The 23020-nt window shown below is 35.4% G+C and overlaps 1 protein-coding gene across 5 annotated transcripts in view; it reads right to left on the bottom strand.

Annotated features, from left to right (window-relative positions):
- Positions 1-595: 595 nt before the first annotated feature.
- The window catches only part of LOC100019857 (galactocerebrosidase), a 159590-nt gene continuing 137165 nt past the window's right edge, over positions 596-23020 (bottom strand). For 3 of the 5 annotated variants that reach the window (XM_056810583.1, XM_007472680.3, XM_056810585.1), the window contains 3 exons: positions 22182-22345; positions 17796-17872; positions 596-2632 (listed from right to left, as the gene is read on the bottom strand). In XM_056810583.1, the coding sequence (XP_056666561.1) occupies positions 2492-2632; positions 17796-17872; positions 22182-22345 (382 nt within the window). In that variant the 3' untranslated portion in view covers positions 596-2491. Of the gene's footprint in view, positions 2633-17795; positions 17873-20820; positions 21100-22181; positions 22346-23020 lie in introns of those variants that run through there. The other 2 variants (XR_008914943.1, XM_056810584.1) reach the window with 2 other exon arrangements.

Below are 23020 nucleotides of genomic sequence, written 5' to 3'. Positions count from 1 at the left end.
AAACTAAGCCACTTCTCAAGAAAAAATTACCCAATTTTATGTTAATAAGTAATAACCCTGACCCTTTGTATTAATCCCAGCCCAACTATTACTATTTTTAATCCTAGGTTTCTCAAACAGCTTAGATTCTGTTAGGACACAGGGGAGCCTCATGGGTGCAGGTAGAGATCCATAGAAAAGTACAAGAGGAGGTATAGGAGTTAAAGGAGAGGGACATTAAAGAAGGAAAATATAAGGAGGGAGAAAACAAGTATTCTTGTGTAACTTAATGGTCTATAACAAAAAAATAGATATTATGATATTTGATAGAATTCTTCTTAGGTCATTATTCTGTTTTCAGCCATGCTGGTGGTAGAAAAGATAGATTACCAGGCCTGGAGCCCAAAAGATTCATCTTCCTTTGTTCAAATCTGGCCTCAGATACATATTAGCTGTGTGACACTGGCTAAGTCCCTTAATCATGTTTGCCTCAGTTTCCTCATCTGTAAAGTGAGCTAATGAAGAAAATGGCAAATCTCTCCAGTATCTTGGCAGGAAAACCACAAATGGGATCACAAAGAATTAGACAGGACTGAAAAACAACTAAACAACACCATTTACTGCCAGTGTTATAAATATATTATTTTTAAAACGTACATTACAAAAATCACAGGAATGTAGAATATTTCCTCTTAAACAGGCTACATATCTAGAACAAAGTAACCTGCCAGACAGCCTATTTATGATTCCTTTAAAACAACACGGAGCTTTCCTCTCCAAGAAAGGACAATTCTTGATACCAATTTAAATTCTGATTCTCAGTAAGCCTTGAAAGTTGTCAGTAGTTCTGATGACCTTTAGAAAAATGTCACAAATTTGAACAAAATAGTATCTAAATTAGTGAAAAGGTCTTATTTATGTGTGTTTACACAGATAAAGGTAAAGTGTGTTGAATTGTTCACATTCACCTTAATTGCTAATGAAGTGTTTCCAAGTAAAAGTTCAGTTAATTTTGCCTTCATGAATAATCACACACATCCCTCTGATTAGCAGCATCCATTTATATACCTAGTTATTGTGGGTAAATAAAATGAACAAATGAACAAACATTTACCAAGTACCTACTCCTCATACATCACAGGGCTAAGTTGTATTATATAAAAGGCATTGGACTGTGGCATAGCGCATAGAGCTCCAGGTCTGGAAACAGGAGGTCCTGGGTTCACATCCAGCCTCAGACACTTCACTCTTCCTAGCCTTGTGATAACAACTGACTTCCCCAGTTGTCTAGACCTTATTGCTCTTCTAACTTGGACCTGATAGTTAGTATCAATTCTAAAACAGATGGTTAAAAAAAAGAAAAGCACATATGTTGGGGCTGCTAAGCAGCACAGTACATAGAGTGCCAGGTCTGGAGTCAGGAGGAGTGGGTTCAAATCTGGCCTCAGATATATGCTATCCGTGTGACCCTGGACAAGCAACTAAACCCCAATTGCCTAGTCTTTACCTTATAATATTGATACTAAATCAGAAGCTATGGGTTAAATATATATATGTTTCACTCTTTAAGTATAAAATGATTGAAGAATTAAAGAGTTATTAAATTGTAGTCAGACTTTCTTATCATTGGAAATTTTACTTCAAATGAAAGCTTATTAGAGGAAGGGGAGAGGGAGAAGCTTGTTAGAGGTATTATGGGATGAATGAACAAATGAAAAATTTATTCCACAATTTCATTTTGTGTGATAAAACAAGGCACAATTCTTCCCATCTTTCTGCAAACAAAAATGTTAAGCAATTCTTCTTGGGTATTAAAAAAAAACTGATAAGAAAGAGCTGACTAAACCAACAAAAAGAAAATAATTACATAATGAAGGTCCAAAATTATCCATTCATTTTTTTATTATTGATTGGAGAAAGTTTAGGAGGTAGTTTATTAATAAGGCATTTTAGAAATGGTCCCACCTTTGCTTCCATTACCATTTTTTAAATTGTCATATACAATGTAAGGATGAAAATGCTAGAGTAATTTAAAAAACACTGCCCTTGAGGCTCCCTTGGGATGCCCTTGAGGCTCCCTTGGGAAACAAAGACTCTCTGATTAAGACATTATTTTTCTTCACCATGAGATGTGTTGCATGTGAGTATGGTAAATAATAGTTAATAAATCTTTAAAGTCCTTTTTACTAGTTACTACATCATAACTAATTGCAAACCAGATAGAAGAACTCAATTCCCTCAACATTGGAACAAAATCTTTGTGAGATCTGAAGGGTAAAAGTGCTAAGAAACAGAAGCAATATGATACTCTGAAATTAAAGGGGAAATATGAAATTTAAAAATTAGAATATGTTTTAAAAATCAATAAGATATGCAATAGTGTCAAGTGTGAAAATACAAATTCCTTCAATATTTTCCTGTCTAAAAAATCCCAAAGGAATTGACTGAATCCAAACTCAAAATAAGTGTGGAGAGAGGAATTATTATTTGAGAGATTCAGGAATTCTAACTTTTAAGCATCAACATAAAAGTTATCAAACTGGCCAGCCTCGTAGCCTCGTGTTCCAATTGCTGCCCAACCATTCTTGGGAAATGGCTTCATTGAAGTGGTCCAGATATGTGTACTATTTAAAATGCCATAAGCAGAAGTGTCCTGTCAAAAAAAAAAGAAAAGAAAAGAAAAAATAATGTTATTATATATTTATAAATTGTTTTTCCTTATTAGTATGTAAAAATATTAGTACCCAGCCTAAATAGTTCAACAACATATACTTATCACTGAATTTCTAAATAACAAAATTATAATTTAACAAAGTTTAGGTTGAAGGCAAAAAAGAAAAGAAAAAAGGGTTTTAGATAACATTTTTCATTTACCTCTATGTGTCTGGCATATAGAGATGCTTAATAAATCCTGATTGATTGATCTCTCTCTCTCTCTCTCTCTCTCTTACACACACACACACACACACACACACATAGTATTTGGGTGAAAGAACTACCTGAATCTTATAACAATTTAAAAAATATAAATGATAGTTAAAACTAGAGTCAAATTTTGCAAGGAATTATAATGCTCTCCATATACATAGTAAATTAAGAAAAACACTCAAAATAAATTCAAATCAATTCATAATTTCACGTTATATGTTAACTTATTTTTATATATCCTTTGGCATTTATAATTAACATATAAATAGCTTCAAGTCACTGTGGACAATTCCATTTCCATTTAAAGGACCAATGGCACATCTGTTAGCTATTAACTAGCTTTTTAAAAAATATATATTTTTAAACCCTTATCTTCCATCTTAGAATTAATACTATGCATTGGTTCTAATGCAGAAGAGTGATAAGGGCTAGGCAATGGGGATTAAGTGATAAGGTCACACAGCTAAGAAGTGTCTGAGGCCATATTTGAACCTAGGACCTCCCATCTATAGGTCTGGCTCTTAATCCATTGAGTCACCCAGCTACTCATTACTAATTAGCCTTTTATCACCAAAAACAATTTAAGACTAACTACCATTTAATGTGGGCAGGTACGTCAAGAAATGAATAGAGTGCTGTTCCTGAAGTCTGGAAGATTCATTTTCCTTGGTCCAAATCTGTTCTAACACACTTACTAGCTGTGATCTGGACAAGTCATTTTAACTCTGTTTGCCTCAGTTTCCTCATATATACAATTGGCTGGAGAAGGAAATGGCAAATCACCCCAGTATCATTGCCAAAAAATCCTAACGGTGGTCATAAAAAGTGGGACAAAACTGAAAACAATAAATGTGGTAAAAGATCCTAGAGGAGGGCCATTAATCCAAATATTGAGTTGAGAATAGAAAAGTGTATAAATGGAGATTTTGAATGCTAGACTTCATTCCCCAGAAGTCCTTGGTATTTCCCAGAATTCCCTATAATCTCTCCTGAGTCTCCAAGTTGGCAAGATCACAATTGGTATTTAACTGGCAGTAAAGCCTCCCATGCTCTCTCTTCCTTTGCAATGATGCAGCAAGTATGGTGGTAAGATAGGGATGGTTGAAATGGTTAACCAGTCATGGTCACAAGATTTTTGTTTTGTATCCTCTTTATTCCTTGATTTCTAATGATCCTTAATAAACCACTATAAAATTCTATTCTGATTTGAGTGCTTCATTGGGATTTAGAAATTAAATCCCTGGCGACCAACTAAATTTATATTCAGTCTCAACTCTAAATTTACCCTTAACAAAAAAAAAGAAAGGCATAATCAATTAACCTCATAGAATATAGAAATTTTGTTAGGAGAGATCTTCTGAACTCATCCCTCCCATAATACCTCTAACAAGCTTCTCCCCCTCCCCTTCATCTAATAAGCTTTCATTTGAAGTCAAATTTCCAATGATAAGAAAGTCATTCACTTCCTCAAGGACCAAAATGGCCCATTCCAACTTACGTTCTAATACGACATTGTCCCTTACCCTGGGTAAAAATGTTTCTTTAAACACTATCCACATTTAGAAGAAAAACTGTGGGAGCAGAAACACCAAAGTAAAACAATTGCTTGATTACATGGGTCGAGGGGATATGGCTGGGGAGGTAGACTCTAAATGAACATCTCAGTGCAAACACCAACAATATAGAAATAGGTTCTGATCAAGGACACATGTGGACACAATTCCCTGTGGAATTGTGTGTCGGCTATGGGAAGGGGTGGGGGGAGGGGAGGAAGGGAAAGAATATGATTCTTGTAACCATGGAATAATGTTCTCAATTGACTAAATACAAAGAAATATCTTTCAAAAAAAACATGAAGAAGTCAGAAAAACCTGAAAGACTCATATGAACTAATGCAAAGTTAATATAGCAGAATTAGGAGAACAATAGTTATAGTGAAAGAAATATATTATGAACAACTAACTGTGAAGGACTATTATCTGCCAAGCAAGTTCCCAAGGTATCCACAAGAGACACATAATAAAAAATTCCATCCATAGCCAAAGAAGGAATTGTTGGAATCTAATTGCTGATTAAATCTTATCATCTTCCAAAAAAAAAAAAAGAAATGTTTCTTTAACTTCTTTCCACTGTTCCTAACCTGACCTCTGGAGCCAAGCAAAATAACTATAACTTTTCTTGAATAAGACTGCTACCTTCATGTATCTGAGGAGACACTTAATCTCTTACCATCAAAAAATATATATCATCTCCCCTACATTTTTCCTCTATTTTCAAGGATAATAACCCCCCTAAGCCCCCACCTCCATTGCCACCCTGGATCAGTGAACCTTCCTGAACATGGTTTCAAGACTACTTTAGTATTTTAGTCATCTTCCTCTGGATGTATTAAATAGGGCAATATTCCTTCCCAAAAGTGGCAAGCAGAATTGAACATAATACTCCAGACGTGCTCTGATTAACGCAGAGAGTACAATAGAATTACAAACTTCCGCATTTTGATCAGCATGCATTTATTTTGTTTTTTAAATGAAAAAGTACAGATTGAAAATTTACTTTGTGCCAAGTACTAAGGTTAAAAAATGAAAACATGTGAGTCCCTGTCCTTAAGGGGCTGACATTCGAATAGAGTTCACATTCTCTTTCCATAAGAGGGTCTAATGAGGCTGTAATGCTAATATATGTAAAACACTTTCATTTTAGCATGAAAGTCTGCATTATCTTCTCTTCTATTTCAGAAAATAGCACACATTCAGTCGATACTTTCATGTCCTTAATTGTATTTTTAAAATACATTCATTTTAGCAGTCTTTTTAAGTTTTTAGATCCAGATTCTGTCTTTCTCTCACCTCTCTCTTCCACTGAGAAAGAAACTATAACAATTATACATGAGAAATCATGTATTTCCATATTAGCCATGTTGCAAAAAATAAAAATAAAATAGCAAGAATAGACTTCAATTTGCCCTCAGAGTTCATCAGTTCTTTCTGTGGAGATAGTTGGTATTTTTTCATCCTGAGTGCTCTGGAATTGACTTGGATCATTGAATTGAAGACAGTAGCCAAGCCACTAACAGTTGATCATCATTACAACATTGCTGTTACTGTGCACAATGATCTCCAGGTTCTTCTCACTTCGTTTTGCAGATATTCATTTAGGTCTAACCACATTTTTCTGAAACCTTCTTTCTCATTTCTTATACCACAATAGTACTTCATCACAATTATATGCTACAACTTGTTCAGTCATTCTCCAACTGAGGAACACCGTCTCAATTTCCAATTTTGTGTCACCATAAAAAGAGCTGCTTTAAATATTTCTGTGCATTTAGGTCCTTTTCTTTTAATCTCTTTAGGGCATAAACAGAGTAGTTGAATTGTTGGATCAAAAGCACTGTTTTATGGAACTTTAGATATAGTTTCAGATTGTTCTCCAGAATGGTTGGATCAGTTCACTAACTCTACCAACAATGCATTAATGGACCTATTTTCCTTCATCCCCTTCAGTACTTATTATTTCTGATAGACATGAAGCATTACTTTGAGTTTTGTTTCAGTTTGCCTTTCTTTAATCAGGTTGATTAAGAGCACTTTTTATTATGACAAGAGATAGATTTGATTTCTTCTTCTGGAAATTGCCCATTTCTATTCTATGGCCATTTGTCAATTCTGGAATCACTTCCATAGTTATAAATTTGATTTAGTTCCTTATATGATAGATAAATGAAGTTTTATTAGAGAAATCTGCTATAATTTTTTTATATTCCTTAATTGTATATGGTACCTTTTAGCATAGTAGTTTCCCTGGCTATTTTTAAAAATTATGTCTATTTTTGCTGTTGCTTTGTCTGGGATCATGATTGCTACTCCCGTCCATTTTATGGTTTAGCTCAGCCCATTCAAATTCAGTTATGATTACTATGTATTTCCTTCCATCCTATTTTCTCATGTTTATTCTTCTCTTTTTTTCTGTCCCTCTTCAAGTCTGTTTGGCTTCTGACTACTGTTTCCCTTAATCCATCTTCCCCTTTATCATCCCACCTTAATATATCCTTCCTTTCCTATTTGTCTAGTAGGTAAGGCAGACTTTTATACTTGTGAAAGAGAATTCTTTACTCTATTGTCTATCTTGAGTTAACACTAAATTAAGTACTTCACTAGATTGTGAAATATTGGCACCACATAATTTCATAAAATTATTATCCAATCATTAAATTCAACCTTTACATACCCAAGTATATATTTATGTATATGTTTAAGAGTAGCCTATCCAGAAAAACTGAGTATAATAATTTAGTGGAGAAATGGATATTTAATGAAATAGAAGACTCCCAAGAATTCTAGATCTGAATGGATCTGAATAGAAAATTTTATATTCAAAACAAAAGACTCCAGAGAATCATAATACAGCCATCTTTCCCCCCTGAATGATTATACTCAGTTTTTCTGGGTAGAATATCCTTGGTTGTAATCCTAACTCTCTTGCCTTCTAGGATATCATATTCTAAACATCTGCTCATTTATCATGGAAGCCATTAAACCTTAAGTGATCCTGACTGGTTTCATAACATACTTTCTGGCTGGCAATATTTTCTCCTTGACCAGAGAGCTCTGGAATTTGTTTATAATATTTCTGGGAGTTTTCATTTTGGGAACACCTGCACCTAGTACCAACAAAGGGCCTTCTATAATCCTTTCCCAATACTGTCTCTGAACTAAGCACTCCCAAAGCTACTATTGCTCCTGCTAATATATCAGTTGTCTTCTGGGCCCACCACTGGATAGTACTCAGTTATCATAGCTCAGCTCATAGTATGCTTTTATTAACATTGCCCAAGACTACACTGCCTTTTTGGAGTGGGATGCTTGAGAGGTACTCCATGTCATACTATATATTAGACTGAGTTATAGTCCACTAAAGTCCATAGATGTTTTTCATATAAACTATTTATCCAAGCATAACTTCCCTATCTCTTACTTAAAAGGAAATTTTGAATACAATCATGATTAATATTTCCCTCTATTAATCTACATCTTAGCAGAACTGTCTATGCAAACTTTGTAAATATACTGTCTAAAGTACTAGCTATCCCTCCTAGGTTCATTTCATCTGCAAATTTAGAAAACATGCCATCTATAACTGTACCCAAAACCCTACTAATGGAGTTTTAAAAAGCCCTTAAAGTTTGGTTATACTTACATTTCCACTAAGTTAACACTTACACAATAACCATCACTTTTAGAGGTGGTCATTCAACTAACTTAAGTTCTCCTAACTCTGTTAGCACCTAGTCTTTATCTCTCCAACTTCTTGGAGAAGACACTGGGAGACTGACATGTGTCTTAAGTAAATTAATGTATGTTATAAGTACAATAAGTGTAGAGCATTTTCCTTTGCCTCATATCTTATACTGTATCTATACTGTATCTATAATTGTTTTTTGTCAAAAACATAAAAAAAGATTAATCTAACATGACTTGTTCATCAAAGAATATTGGCTAATAATAACAACAGCAAATAAAATTATGTATTACTTAACATCTGATGCTTTCAAAAATCTGTTGCGATAGATGACACTACTATTATCCTTATTTTGTAGTGAAGAAAGTGAACTTGTCTCAAGGCATACAGCCAATAAATGACTGATATAGGGTTTGAACTCAGTTCTTTCTGGTTCCAAATCCAGTGTTTTAACCATCATGCTACTTAATCAAATGATAGGATAAAAGTGAAGCACTTTGTATCTTCTGAACACTATATAAATGTTAGAAATTAAATACAGTACTATACCATAAAATATAAGTTCCAAACCAATTAATCCCAAAATAAAAGCAGCCAATGTAACACCAAGAATGAAAACTCAAGATTTATGCTCTCATTGACTCAGCTGTGTACAATGGTGCCAATCACAACTAATTCATGAATGCTTATTTAACTACATGACTCTTGTCTATCTCTTCCCAAAATGTTTCTAGAGGCATGGTGAAGTTGAGCTACCTATAATCCCTCATTCTCAATATATGACTGCTCTATCTGCTATTTTAACTATACATTTATTTGCCTGATAACATCCCGTATTATATTCCTTCTTTCAAGGTCCTTTGGCACATGGTGTGTCCTGTTCAAACCTGTAGGAGTCTCTGTATTGCCTTCTTAGTGATACTCAATTTAAATTCCATAGAACCTGCAGTGGTGCATGGCTTACAAGTTATACAACACCAAAAGAATGTTGTTATTGAAACGATGAGCCTTTGTTTCCTGGGGAAGTTTAGGGTTATCAAATGAGCTCAGAAATTCTCTGAAGGCAATTCATACTATTATCATTCTGCTTAATCCTAGATCCACTTTGTTACCCACTTTTATTGTCTGTCCAAGACATACATATTGATGAAGGAACACTATAGACTGGCCATCTAACTTCCAATCCATAATCTGGATAATGGTTATTCTTTATAATCTGGATTTTCTTTGTGAATGGGTAAAGCAAACTTTTTTGAATGTTACCAATCTCCTCCAGGGAGCAGGACAATGTTGTATGGCTTAAGACAACCAACAAGATGTCATCCACAAATAGGAATACCAGAACCCTAGCTAGTCTTTCTTCAACTAGGACTCTGATTTCAATGTCCTCTGGACCAAATGGCAAACAGCTGTCATGAGCACAGATCTCTTTGCCTCATATCTTATCTGAAAGTTTATGATCAGAAGTTCAGTGAGAAGTTTGTTTTTCCAGGAACCTTTTATCATTTTTAAGCGTGGATGGAAGACATTTTGTTAGAAGGATGTCCTGAAAACAGAATTTTGTTCTACTGAATCAAATGTGGTTTTATAATCAACAAACAATAGGAGCAACTGTATATTCTCTGGCTCTTCCAGCCAATCACATCATTATAAAGAGGAGGCCTACTTTAGAATGGTGAAAGCTTACTAGTTCGTATTAGATAATTTTTATAAGAACTGAAGTAGATAGGAAAGTAGGCATCAAGGTGAGTAAACAGTGGTTACTGTACCTTTTCAAGTATTAATAAGAGTAATAATAGTAATGAGGTTGTTTCTCCAATATGTTATACTTCTCTTCTTTGGATTCTTTGTATATTGATTCCTCCACATCTTCACAGCTGGGTACTCCCAGCATGGATATCCTCTAGGTACAACTGATCTAGTAATTCTTCCAGACACATTTCTGGTCTTTGTTCTCTTATCTTCTCCTTAAGGACATCTGGGAATGTGATGTTAGTATACTGTCTCTATTGTCCTTGATGGTAAAAAAAAAATTGGTAACTAAAAAAAATCTGTAGATCTTTTGCATTGTTCTTCTGTTTTCCTTTTTCCACTTATCTTTAAAAGCTCTCAAGATTATTCCCTACTTCCTGCCAACTTTCTTTAAATTGGTTTTACTATATGCTGTTTCTGTTTTATGAGGTGGGAGTACTCATAGTCTTTTGTCATCCTTCTCCATATAAGAGTTTATTTGCTAAAATAGTGTTGTTTTGTCTACAGACTCTCTCCACTGGGCAAGTCAAGTGTTTGGTAATTAAGACACTGTTTAGGCTCTTTTATCTTATGGCTGATATGTCTGATCACAGACTTTAAGTGAGACACAAGACAAGGAGACAAATGCTCACTAAAGCTGGGTGCCAGAATACCAAGCTCAGATCTTTGAGCTCAGAACACTCTTTTTTAGAAATGAATGATTCTGAACTAACCAGTGTTTTTGAACTTAAAATGACTGCCCAGTGCTGGTTGTTCACTGCTATAATTAGCATAAACTGGAAAATTAAACTTCCAGTTACTTTTACTCAACAAGTAGTTCCTTAATTGTCAGAAGTAGAGAACTCAGTCTGTCTAAGATTAAGACTTGAGTGCCCTCTCAGAGGCAGATAGCTCGGAGTCTGTCTAGATAAGGTCCGAGTGCCCCTTCCTTCACCTTCTTTATGCTTAGCATAATAAAACATGTTATTGCTAGCAGTAATATGCTATTACTGATTTGTCTACTCCATGAACCCAGGTGACCTCAGAGCCATATCTGCTACACCTTCTCACTGCTGTTTCTCCAAGGATTGTTTTACTGTCTGTGATTCTTGCCTTTAACAGATGTTACCAGTTTGAATTAAAGCACACTCATTTTGCCATCAGCAGATGAGGTCCTTCTGACTCCAAACTCTCTCTGGTCTCCTTTTTTCTCTTGCCCTTACCTGAGAAAGTCTGGTCTCAGTTCTGCCCCGCTCCCCAGGTGGGCACTTTATATTTGGCACCTGGAACAGGGACCTGGGTGACCTTCAACCATTGCGGATCACATGCATCAAGGAATGAAAAAATCACAGGTAAGGGATTTCTCCCCATCAGGGAGGACATTGGAAGTAAAACATGGGACAATTGGTTTCTCATGACCAGTAGCTCTTTGCTGAGGTCATTAATATGTTAAGTCTTCGAGGGTGCTAAGGTTTCTAAGACTCGCATACAGAGATTTTTACAACATGTATCCTCTGCGTGCCCCTGGTTTCCTTGAGAAGGTTCTTTGATATTGAGAATTGGGAGAGAGTAGGTAGGTTGTTACAAAGGCGTTATACTATAGAAGGACCTTCCATAGTACCTATAGATACCTTTTCTCTCTGGGGGTTAATTCGTGAATCACTTGATCCAGTGTTCTGTCCCCCGAAATCGAAGCTAAATTCAATCTCATAAATCCAAGGAGGAAAATGAGAAAAAAACCAATATAATAGTTGCTCCCCCAGAGAGCATCCCACACCCAGTTGTACCTTGTTTTAGCACTTCATCAAGTTACCCATTGGGAACAAGACAACAATGCTTGGGAACCCCCTCCCCCCCCCCCCCCCCCCCCCCCCGCCCCAGCCTGAAGCTCTTTCACCTAATTATCAGGCTGAGTTAAAAGACTAAGCAGGTCCTTTTCAGAAGCGACTGAGAATCCGGAATAAAGTTTATCCTTCCCTCCCCACCCCCTCTCTTGGGATAACCTTCCCCTTCCTTCCATTCCTCCACCTTCACAACCTCCGACGCCTCAATTCTAGTAGAGAGGAGTCCCTCTTTCAATCCCTTGTCACCCATCTCTGTTTCTATTTTATTTGAAAGCAACTCTTTGCTGAGATCATTTCTAATATGCTTAAGGCTCAAGAGCCAAAGTTTCTCCTCACTTCTCACTTTTTAAAGAGACAAAAAAAGCAAGATGGATTTTTCGGGTGAAGTTTTTAGACTGATAAAACACAAGAAGAATTATTTTTTTAACACATTATTAGATTAGTTATCAGGATCCTGAATTTATATTTAATGTTTATTTTATGTGTCTTTATGTGTGTCTCATTATAGGTCTTATCTAAGTATCTTCTTAATTGGGCATTCACAAAATATACCTCTGAGTCCTCCACGGAGGGAGGTAATTAATTCTGACCTCTAAACTTGACAGAGTGTTTTTTTTTCTTTTTTCCTTGTCTTGGAAGAGCCCTCAGAGAAAAGGAAAAAGATTAGTGTGGAACACACATAGGGAAATTTTGTCCCATAATTTGACTATTCACTTGGTTTTAATATTAAAGATTTATATATGTAACTTTGGAAAATTGCTAATGAGTCTGACAATGTACTATGATACAGTGTAATTTTATGGTGTTAATTACGGATCAGTTAAAGGTGATATGTTAGCTAAATTTAATTCTGCACTATACCGGTAGCTAGAGTATTGTTTATTATCATTAGGACTGATAAGGTATAATGATTTCAGTAAATTTGAGAACTATTTGAATGTAATTAATAGCCAGCTTGACCCTAAGAGGGAATTTTTATTTTATAAAGGCAAAAGGCTATACTGGCTATTTAGTAAACATGAGATCTATACCTATAAAATTCAGTCAAGAAAAGGTTGCAGTGTATTGTGGAGAACTTTCTCTAAGATTTAAATTTTGGATTTTAAATAAAATGTTCTTTTATTACAAGTACTGCTAAAAATAGTAATAAGTGATTAAATGTAAGCATTAGCATTTTAGGAGCTTAAATTTGGTAGAATGTAATACTGGGTGAATACAAAATTTGTATGAATTTGTACTGTGAAGAAAATTAAATTTTTATGCAAATTGTGTTAGTGTATAATGCAATTTTCAAAGGAAATTTGACCAGTCCAGAAATCAAATAGGGTTCGTTATTAGGTTATTAAATATAGGTAAATAATTGTAGTCACCTCTCTTCTATTTATAGTAAAGAGGAGGACCCAGATGAGGTGAGAGAAATAGTAAATGGAAAAAGGTATGAAGAATGGTGGTTCAGAATATGAAAGAAATATTTAATCAGTTATGAAGAAATGTTTTGAGTTATAAAGAGGCAAGACTAGAGGTTTTATTCTGCCTTGACCAGATGTCTGAAAGGTAAATTGGAATATTAAGAAAACATTGTTAAAGGACTTAAATCAAATTAAATTTGGGAATTGTGAAGTTTTTAATTACTTTCCATTGGGAGTGATTTATTATTTAGGCTTAAAAACATGCAAATTTTATAAGTATTATAACTTAAAATATTAAAAAGGAATGAAAGAGACTTCTCTCCTCAGCAATATACTGGAAGTGAAGCCAAGTGTTGAGATAAAACTTCTGCAACCTTAGAACCTTTTGCAAAAATAATTTAACCCCTTCCTCACATACAGGGAGTAGAAAGTGCATACAATTATTTTACATTGATATTAAGGGACTAATACAGCAAAACATTTTAAACAGGTAAAGGTTATCAGCTATCTTAGTAAGATATATTACAACTAAGGCTAAACAGTAAGAGGAATTTTAAGAAAATGGTATATAAATGTAGAAGGCCCAGAATTTTAGAAAGTTTATTTGTCAGCATATCTAAATGCTATACTTTCTATATACTATTGTTAAGTAAAAAATATGAGTTTTCCTAAAAACAGTCAGGAAAAGAAGGGTTTTTTTTACTTGAAACTGCACAATGCACTGCTCATTCACCTTGGCTATGTAAATCAATCTGTGAAACTGCAGAGTCTAATCTATGAATTCAGAATTATAGAAAAGTTCAGGTTAAAGAACATGCTTTCTTTATAGTCATAACAATTGATATGTTAGAGTTAGTTAAACTAAACTAATAATGAAATGATTTATGAATCATTGGATTAATTGTTTAAGATACTAATGTGAATATATCAGAAACTAAAGCTTTATGGTTCAGATGGTTAGGATAAATTTTGGGGGGAAATATCTAGATTGCTTTTTTTTATACATCAACATGTCAGTCTTTCCTGTAAACACTTCCGTGTGAACCATAATACACTCATTATATAAATTAAGGATTACCTACTGAAAAGTTAAGTATATTAACCCCTCAAAGGAAATTGTTTGTTAAGCAGGAATTGATAGAAAGCAAACTTAATGACTCACTCAGAGCCCCTGTTCCCCCTCCCTTCTTTCTTCTCACAGCAGGGGTTAAGTAAACAAAGGAGCTGAAAAGCAGAAGCAGTTTTTTTTTAATTACAAATAATTTCACTGGTTATTGTAAAAAGGATTCCATTATCCACCTTTATGTATGGGAATCCACATGTATTCTTGAAAACAAAATTCCTATGATTTTAAAATATTACTCTTGAAGATTTTATTATTTTTTTAGAGTATACCTGTCCCGTCACACCCCTCTCTTCTCCTCCTGCAATGAGGAGGATTCTTAGAAAGCACTAAAAAATATTATCATAAGTAGGGTCATACTAACTTTAAATAGATTTTAAGATAGGATAGGATAGTTTTTCATCACTACAGTGATGTGTACATAAATAAAGCTTCTATGCAGCAAAGTTTGTGAGAGAAGCTTACACTTATATGAGGTAAATATTTTAGCAATTGCTAGGTTATGTGAACAGGCAAGCAGCTTGTTTTAAAATAATAATGATTGGAGTTGGAGTATTATTGATTATGGGTAAAAATTTTTGACCTTTAAAGAGAAAGTAACCACATCTGTTATGCTTTGCTTTTGTTGGTATTTGCTGCTTAGTCTGTGCATGTATATTTCAAAAGGAGATCTTTTCTCCTGCATTTCTGAGATTCTGATTGACCTACAATTAAATTTCACAAGTATAAATTAGCTATTTACAAGGGAAATATCTAAATTTTTAGGTTAAAGGTTAGGAACTCAGGAATTTTTATATCCCCTGACAGAAGAATTTATTTTACAATATGTAAGTTTTGCAAATATTTTTTTTCTTAATGGAAGGACATATTCAGAGATTTCTGCAAGCAACCTGGACCACATAGTCCAGAGAGTCCAGACAAACAAGATCCATGAAGATTCAGATAAAGTTTCATCAATTTATTAATTGCTATTTGGAATAGATGTGTAATCATTTATGTAACACTTTTTTATTAACTAATCTGATAAAATATTATAGAGTACATCAAACTACTTACTTATCTTTGAGTATTAGCACATGACATAATCACAGTTTTTCAGTTACAATTTAAACTAAAGAACAAGTTAGATCTATTGTTAAATCCTGCTTTTCATTTTTGCCCACACTACCTTGTCCATCTCCTATTTCCATTAACCCCAAGAGCCTCCTTCCTAACCATCTATGACAGATGGATAGCACCCATTATCCTCCATTTGGACGTTCCTCTTTCATTCACGTATCTGTGGATACTTTTTCTAATCTAATTTTTGCTTCGATTCATACAGGTGAAGCAGTAAAGAATGCAATCTCTCATTTACTCTTTGCGTTTCAGTTTATGAGTATTCCACAAACCTTTAAAACAGATAATAGCTCAACATATACGTCCAAAGTTCTTTCTAATTTCACTTCACAATTCAAAATAATTCTAAAGACAGGAATTCCATATAATCCTCAAGGCCATACTATAATAGAAAGAGCCCATCTTTTGTTAAAGAAACAATTAAAAAGATTAAACATTTTGTCTTACCAATTTACACCATGCCATGTGTTAGCACATGCTCTATTTGTAATCAATTTCCTCAATTTGGATCAACAAGGACAATCAAGAATCGACAAACATAGATACATACAAATCCCCACATAAAAGGTCATTTGGCAAGATATCATTACTAATCATTAGCAACCGCCAGCCCCTGTCCTCTTCTGGGGATGGGCATCTGTTTCTGTTTTCCCCCCAGGTACTCCAGCACCCATTTGGATTCCAAAAAGACTTACACATCCTTGCCATGATCCCCCAGCCCAATAACAAGCCAAGTGACACATCCGAGCAGGAAGGCAAGAAAGAAGGCAATGAGGAGACTGACCTACAAGCTTAAGAGAATGTAGATACAAAGAGACTGTGCTAAAAAAACAACTCAAACTACTCTACCTACCTGGGGACAAATTAAGAGACTAGCAGCCCAAGCAGAAGAAAGAGTGGACAAGCAAGGATTTGCACCTCCTGATGATACTGCTGCTTTATTTGTTGCTATGTTAGCCCTTTTATCTGCATCCCCTAGCACTTCTGCTGACACATACTGGGCTTACATGTACAATCTTCCATTTGTACAGCCACTCACTTGGGACTTTCCTTTGCCTTGCCCTTCCCTGTATTATTAGAGTCTTTATGGCATCTTATGGGCAACTCTGAATCACCTCTCATCACCTTACATTACAACTTCAACAATTAAGGAAAAGGGAAACTTGATAAAAAAAATCATTTAACTGTAATGAATAGTATTTTCCCTATTGTAGTATATATCAGAGATAATAGCTTGCTTTTGATTGCTTTAGATTCAAATTAAATATTTGGTAATATTCATTTTGATTTTATATATTCATATTTATTATCAGTCATTTGTTTAATTGCATACTTATTATCAGTTATTTGTTAAAATTGCTAGTACTATTCCCTCTTACTAAAATTGTGCTCTCCACTGCTCACCAGCTTCATTCTACAGTGTGCAGACTAAAAACTGCATTATTAAAATAAATAAAGGAGGAGATATCAGAGGTAGAGAACTCAGAGTCTAAGATTAAGACTTGAGTGCCCTCTCAGAGGCAGATAACTCGGAGTCTGTCTAGATAAGGTCCGAGTGCCCCTTCCTTCACCTTCTTTATGCTTAGCATAATAAAATATGCTATTGCTGGCAATAACGTGTTATTATTGATTTGACTGTTCCATGAACCCAGGTGACCTCAGAGCCATATCTGCTACACCTTCTTGCTGATGCTTCTCCAAGGATTGTTTTACTGTCTGTGGTTCTTGCCTTTAACAGATGTTACCAGCTTGAATTAAAGTACATTCATTTTGCCATCAACAGATGAGGTCCTTCTGACTCCAAACTCTCTCTGGTCTCCTTTTTTCTCTCACCTTTACTGAGAAACTCTGGTCTCGGTTCTGCCCCCCAGGGGGGCACTTTACACTTAATATCTGAAAAAAAGTCCACTAAAAAGTAACATCAACAGTAAAATTATTTACCTATAAACCAGAAGCTATTCTCTGCCATCCTGGGGACAGGATTTGTAAATGTAGAGTACCCAACTGGGACCAACCTAAACAGGCAACTTATCCTGTTTCCTTTTCTTTGTGGCAATGTTACTCTCCACTGACAAAAATAAGTCATGAATTCAAAGTAACAAAAGAGGGATTATTGGCAATTAGGTGACAGTGGATAAAGTCAAGAAGATCTGAGTTCAAATCCATTCAGTTCAAATACTAGCTCTGTGACTCTGGATAACCTGCTTGCCTCAATTTCCTTTTATGTAAACTGGGGATAAAAACACAACACCTACCTGCCTCGGTTTTTGTGAGGATGCAATGGGATCATCGTTGTAAAAAAGCATAGCAATAATGCCTAGCACATGTTAGATGTTGGATAAACATTAGCTATTATTATTATTGTTGTTAGTATTATAAAAGAATGCTTTGGCTATGAGCATGTTGAACAGTATTACTTACACTAATAACCAGAGTGAGAGTGTGCCATCTTTCAACCATGATGCCAGCATTTCCTCTCTTTATTAAATGTGTACTTGCTGCAAAAGAAACAGAGTGCATAGATTATTTTTTCAGACCTAAATCAAAGAAACAATAGCCAAAGTGGGAGCTTAAGAAGATATTTAATCCTTACCTTTTTAAAAAATGATCCTTTATGAAATTATCATCTAGCCTCATTTATAGATATATAATTTAATTAATATAAGTATTAACAAATATTTCAAACACCTTCAGGGTACCGACACTCTAATTGAGAGAACAATCAAATTCATCCATTTATTCAAGGAATATGTATTGAGAACCCACTCAATATCAAGCACTGCATTAGGTATGCAAGAAGAATCAGAAAATCTCTCTAGTTAAGTGTTTGAGAAGCAATAGAGATGAGTATGAAGTATATGGAAAGCATATTATGTGAGGTTTTAATATTTTTGAAGATGTCTACCAAATTCATTAGAACACTCAGTTTTCTGGGGCATAACTGTATATATTAATGAATTATCTTTATTTCCTTTCTGCTCACTGTCAATTCAAGTTTGTGAATTTGATTTTCCATTCTTTTCCATAAATAGGTTAGTAAATGTATCGTTTTTATTAATCTGGTTCTCCCTTGTCAAAGTCTGTCTCATTTATCAACTTACTTTTCACAAATACCAAAAGATTTTGTTGGCTGCTGCTTGATAATTTAATTTGTGGTGTAGATATACAAATGTCTCTCTTCCTTTCTACCTTTTATCTATTATTTCTCTTGATTCTAGATCTTTCTCCTTCCCTCCAAATGAATGCTGTTTTCATTCTATCTAAATTTGTAAAGTATCCTGTTGGTAATTTTCATGTTTCATTATGATGTTTTTCTTTATACATTAAATTTGAGGGACTCTAATTGTTAATTGCTTATCATCTGAGAGAGCAGAGAGAGGAAGGAGAGAATGTGAAACGGAAAATGCTAGAAAACAAATGTAAAAAACTGTCCTTACATGTAACTTCAGAAAAATAAAACATTATTGAAAGGGAAAAAGAAGAATGTAGCAAATAACAAAAAGAATTGCTGGGGGGGGATGTCAATTAGTCTTTTATGGACTCTCCAATCTGTACTGGACCATTATTCTTCCAGCTCAGCAACCAGGATTTCTTTTGCTTGATTTTTCCTTCCTGAAAGACCTGTATGTCTTAGATTAACTCCAATCCAATTTCCAAGTCTAGTTTTCATCTTTTTCAGCACTGTCATATAGCTTTCCAAACTTATTTGGTGTTTTAAATTTTTTTCTCTAACTCTTTCTTCTGCATTTCTAGTCTTGCATTATAATTGTTTACTTTCTTCTTTTTTTGAATGAATTCACTGTTTTCTGAAAAGGTTAAAAATATCTTCTGTTCTAAAGTCTTTATTATTTAGACTTAATGATTTCTGAGTTTGTTTCTTTGACATTTTAATTTTAGTTGGTCTTGTTCAATCAGCCCAAGGAGCCTAATCCTAAAGGAATTATGGGATTAAGATGAAGGAGTTAACTCCAATAGTGATAAAAATCACAGTAGTCACAAGAGTCACAAGGCTATACTAGGCCATTATTTAGCCAGGACCAGGACACTGGGGGAGCAGTAACGGTGTGTGAATTGTACTTTTTGACTACATATGACCTCTGCCCAATACACCATTTACTTTAGTATTTCAAAGGATGCTTGATTCATTAAAGTAAGCATTTCCCTCAAATAGTGTAAGTAATAATTTAAACATAACTTCTCAACCTATGAAGCTAGCAAATTACCTAAAATATAGGTGCTTTAAAAAAAAATCCTTTACTGACTCATTGACTTGGTGACTATGCAACATGTCCTAGAAGTGGGGTTTTAAACCCTAAGAGGGTTCTACCTAACGAATCAGAGGCCTTTGTCCTGATTTCTTAGTATTATAAGTAATTAACTATTTTAATACTACTACTAATAAGTAATAATAGTAGAATAGAAGGACCTTGTTTAACATGAACTCAACACATACAAATTCAGGTATACACAATTAGCAAATTAAAAAATGAAGGCAAAAAATGTGCAAAATAAAAAAGTTTCATTGTACTAAATTGATGCATTTTCCTATAAGAAGGGAAATTATGAGTCTGATCATAAATTAATAATTTTATTAAATTAAAAGTGGTAGGAAAAAAGGTGGAAAAATAGGAGCAAGATACATAGGTTAATTTCATTGCTGCTCTATGTAGCTTGCTATTCTGTGGGTACCATTTGGACCCCCAGCCACAATCACAGGGAAGACTAGCCAGGAGCAAACAAGGAAGAGAAGAGAGTGAAATCCACTCTTGCCTCAGTTTATCAAACTTTTTCTCTGCCCACTAACTATCACACATCATGACTCAGGAACCAGCTGTGGCTTTCTATTTTGCCTGGGCCTCCCAGGGGGGCTGTCCAGGGCCCAGTGCAGGGTACATGGCCCTGCTTGCTCTCTTGCAATCTCTTGACTCTGTTGTTGCCTTTTCCCAGCTCCCATTCTGTCCTCATGAGCCAAGACACTCAGTGATTTCCTTCATACTGTCCTTGCCTCAGGTTCAAGTTCAGGCTCATACCAGATATTCAGGTAGTTACAGGAGATGACATCAGCTATGCAACCCCAGCATGGGGGAAGGGTCAGCTTTCTTCCCATATTCCCAAGTGGCATAAAGTCTCAGCACTTTACCCAATCCCACTCATTTTCCTTCTGAGAAGCGCCAGTAGGAGTCACTATATTGCTTTGCGTCAGACATTAGCAACCCCATTCATTTTTGCCTGTAGTTTGCCCTTGTAACCAGTCATGTCCACATTAGAGCACTGTTTCTCCTTGTTTCATCTATATGATCTATTTATTAACAATGGCCCCAAAGAACAAGAGTAGTGATGTGGAGAGCTCTGATAAGCCTAAGAAGAGTCGTAAAAATGCCTGGGTGCAATCATATAAAAAACTGATTAGATAATGGCCTTGTATTATGTGTGATTTTCAACTTACATGAAGTGTCTTGGAAAGTATCAGTCATGTAAAATGAGGTCTTAATAAGTAGCAGCAGCAGTGGTGGTAGTAGTGGAAGTAGTAGTAGCAGCAGCAGCAGCAGCAGCAGCAGCAGAAGTAGCAGTGGTAGCAGCAACAGCATTATGCAGTGTACAACGTCCCAGCTCAGACAACACTGATGCTGTCATTAGCCGTTGCTCTTGCTATCAATAATCAGCTTTGAAGAGAACGTGTCATTTTCAGAGCACAAGAGTACATGGTAGGTGCCCAGGACAGCCACTGCAAAGGTGAGGAGGTGGGAGAATGGGCACTGTAAGGGAGGAGCTGCAAAGTCAGTTGGTATAGACAGTAGAGGTCTGGAGGAGTACTCATATGAAAAACAGGAGGCAGCAAACACTCACTAAACACCTGCCATGGGCCAGGCACTACACTAAGTTCTGGGGATACAAAGACCAGAAAAGGAAAGAAACGATCTCTGCTCTCCAGGAGCTTTCATCCTAGCAAACAGGAGGTAAAGGCTTTTTTTAGTCTCACCTTCCATCTCGGAATTCATGCTGTGTATCTGTTCCCAAGCAGAACAGTGGTAAGGGCTAAGGCAATGGGGGTTAAGTGACATCTTCCAGGGTCACACAGCCAAATAGTGTAGATTGCTGAATGACTAGCTCATTTAGTACAGATCCACAGAAGACAAAAAGCCATTCAACAGTTTAACAACATTTATTAAGCTCAATTGGTTGCTATCCTGAGCCACAAACAATCCCACTCCGGGCTATTCACTGCTATTCTTCCCCTTTCTTGGAATATTCCTCTATGCTCTAATTTTCCCAGCCTAGTAAAGTTCCCTCTCCAGTCACACCTCCTCCATGAAGTTTTATATAACTACTTAATTCCTCAATGGTTCTTCTATTTGCTGAACATCTAGATTGCTGTCTATATTAATGAAACACAACCTTTTCACCTTTTAATGTGTGTTCCTCTCTTCTGCCTAATCAAATTATAGAAGAATCATTTCCATACCTTTCCACCACAGCTAGTACACAGTAAGCGCCAAGGAATATAATACAGAGTCAATAAGCAGGGCAGCTTAGTGGAGCAGTGGGTAGAGTGCTGGGTCAGGAGTCACCAAAACCCAAGTTCAAATCTGCCCTCAGACCCTTACAAGCTTTACCCTGGGTAAGACATGTAGCCCTGTTTACCTCAGTTTCCTCAGCTGTAAAATGTGCTAAAGAAGGAAGCAGTGAAAAACCCCATTATCTTTGCCAAGAAAAGCCCAGACAGACTCAGATATGACTGAAACAACTGAACAGCAACAGGAGTCAACAAACAGTTATTCATCAAGTCACACATAAACATTTACTTACCAAGATCACTTGTAACTTCATATGTCCCATTTGCCAAAATCCAGAAGAAAACTCCTTGGGCTCTTTGAAATAATTTCCCAGGATTTTTTACTCTTGCAGCAATGAATATGCCACCTGTCATCGCTGTCTCCATGTAGACATCACAAGTTATTTTTATATCCTTCCTAAGTAACAAAATTGTTCATTAGTTCCAACCAGTTACATTTTCCTAAACATGAAGTAAAGGGATTAATTAAGCACTTGATTTTGTACTTATATTTAATTGAACTGATATTTTCTAGCAGTTAATGCCATCTACTAGTGAATTGCACTACTAATAGTAATAGTTAACACTATTAATAATATAGCACTTCAAGAATAACAAAATGCCTTGTATGTATATATATATATATATATATATATATATATATATATATATGATAATCTTATTTAACCCTGACAGCAACCTTGAGATTGGTTATTTGATTACTTTGATTTTATAGGCAAGGGAAACTGAGGCAGACAAAGGCTAAGTGATTTGTCCAAGGTCCCAGAGCCTTGTGATGAGGCTTAAAGCAGGATTTGGACTAAAGTGTTCCTGACCTGAGGTCTCTGTTCCCTCTGAACTCCTGCCTTAAGAGGCCTAACTAGCAGGAATCCCCTCTTCTTAGTTTTGGTAATGTCTTCCATGAATTAAGTTAAATAAATCCATTGCTTCTGTTATATATATATATACCTGGAGAGAAGCATTTTCCTCTCAACTAACAAGGCTTAAGTATCCAGAAGGAGGACAGCTTGATGACTCCTCCATGAAGTGCTTCTCTGAAGCCTCACTGTGAGAAGGAGATGACGCATTCTCA

Source organism: Monodelphis domestica, chromosome 1 (assembly GCF_027887165.1).
Source record: "Monodelphis domestica isolate mMonDom1 chromosome 1, mMonDom1.pri, whole genome shotgun sequence".
Lineage (NCBI taxonomy): Eukaryota > Metazoa > Chordata > Mammalia > Didelphimorphia > Didelphidae > Monodelphis > Monodelphis domestica.
Note: the sequence above shows the minus strand (reverse complement) of the source record. Positions and strands in the feature narration are given on the sequence as shown.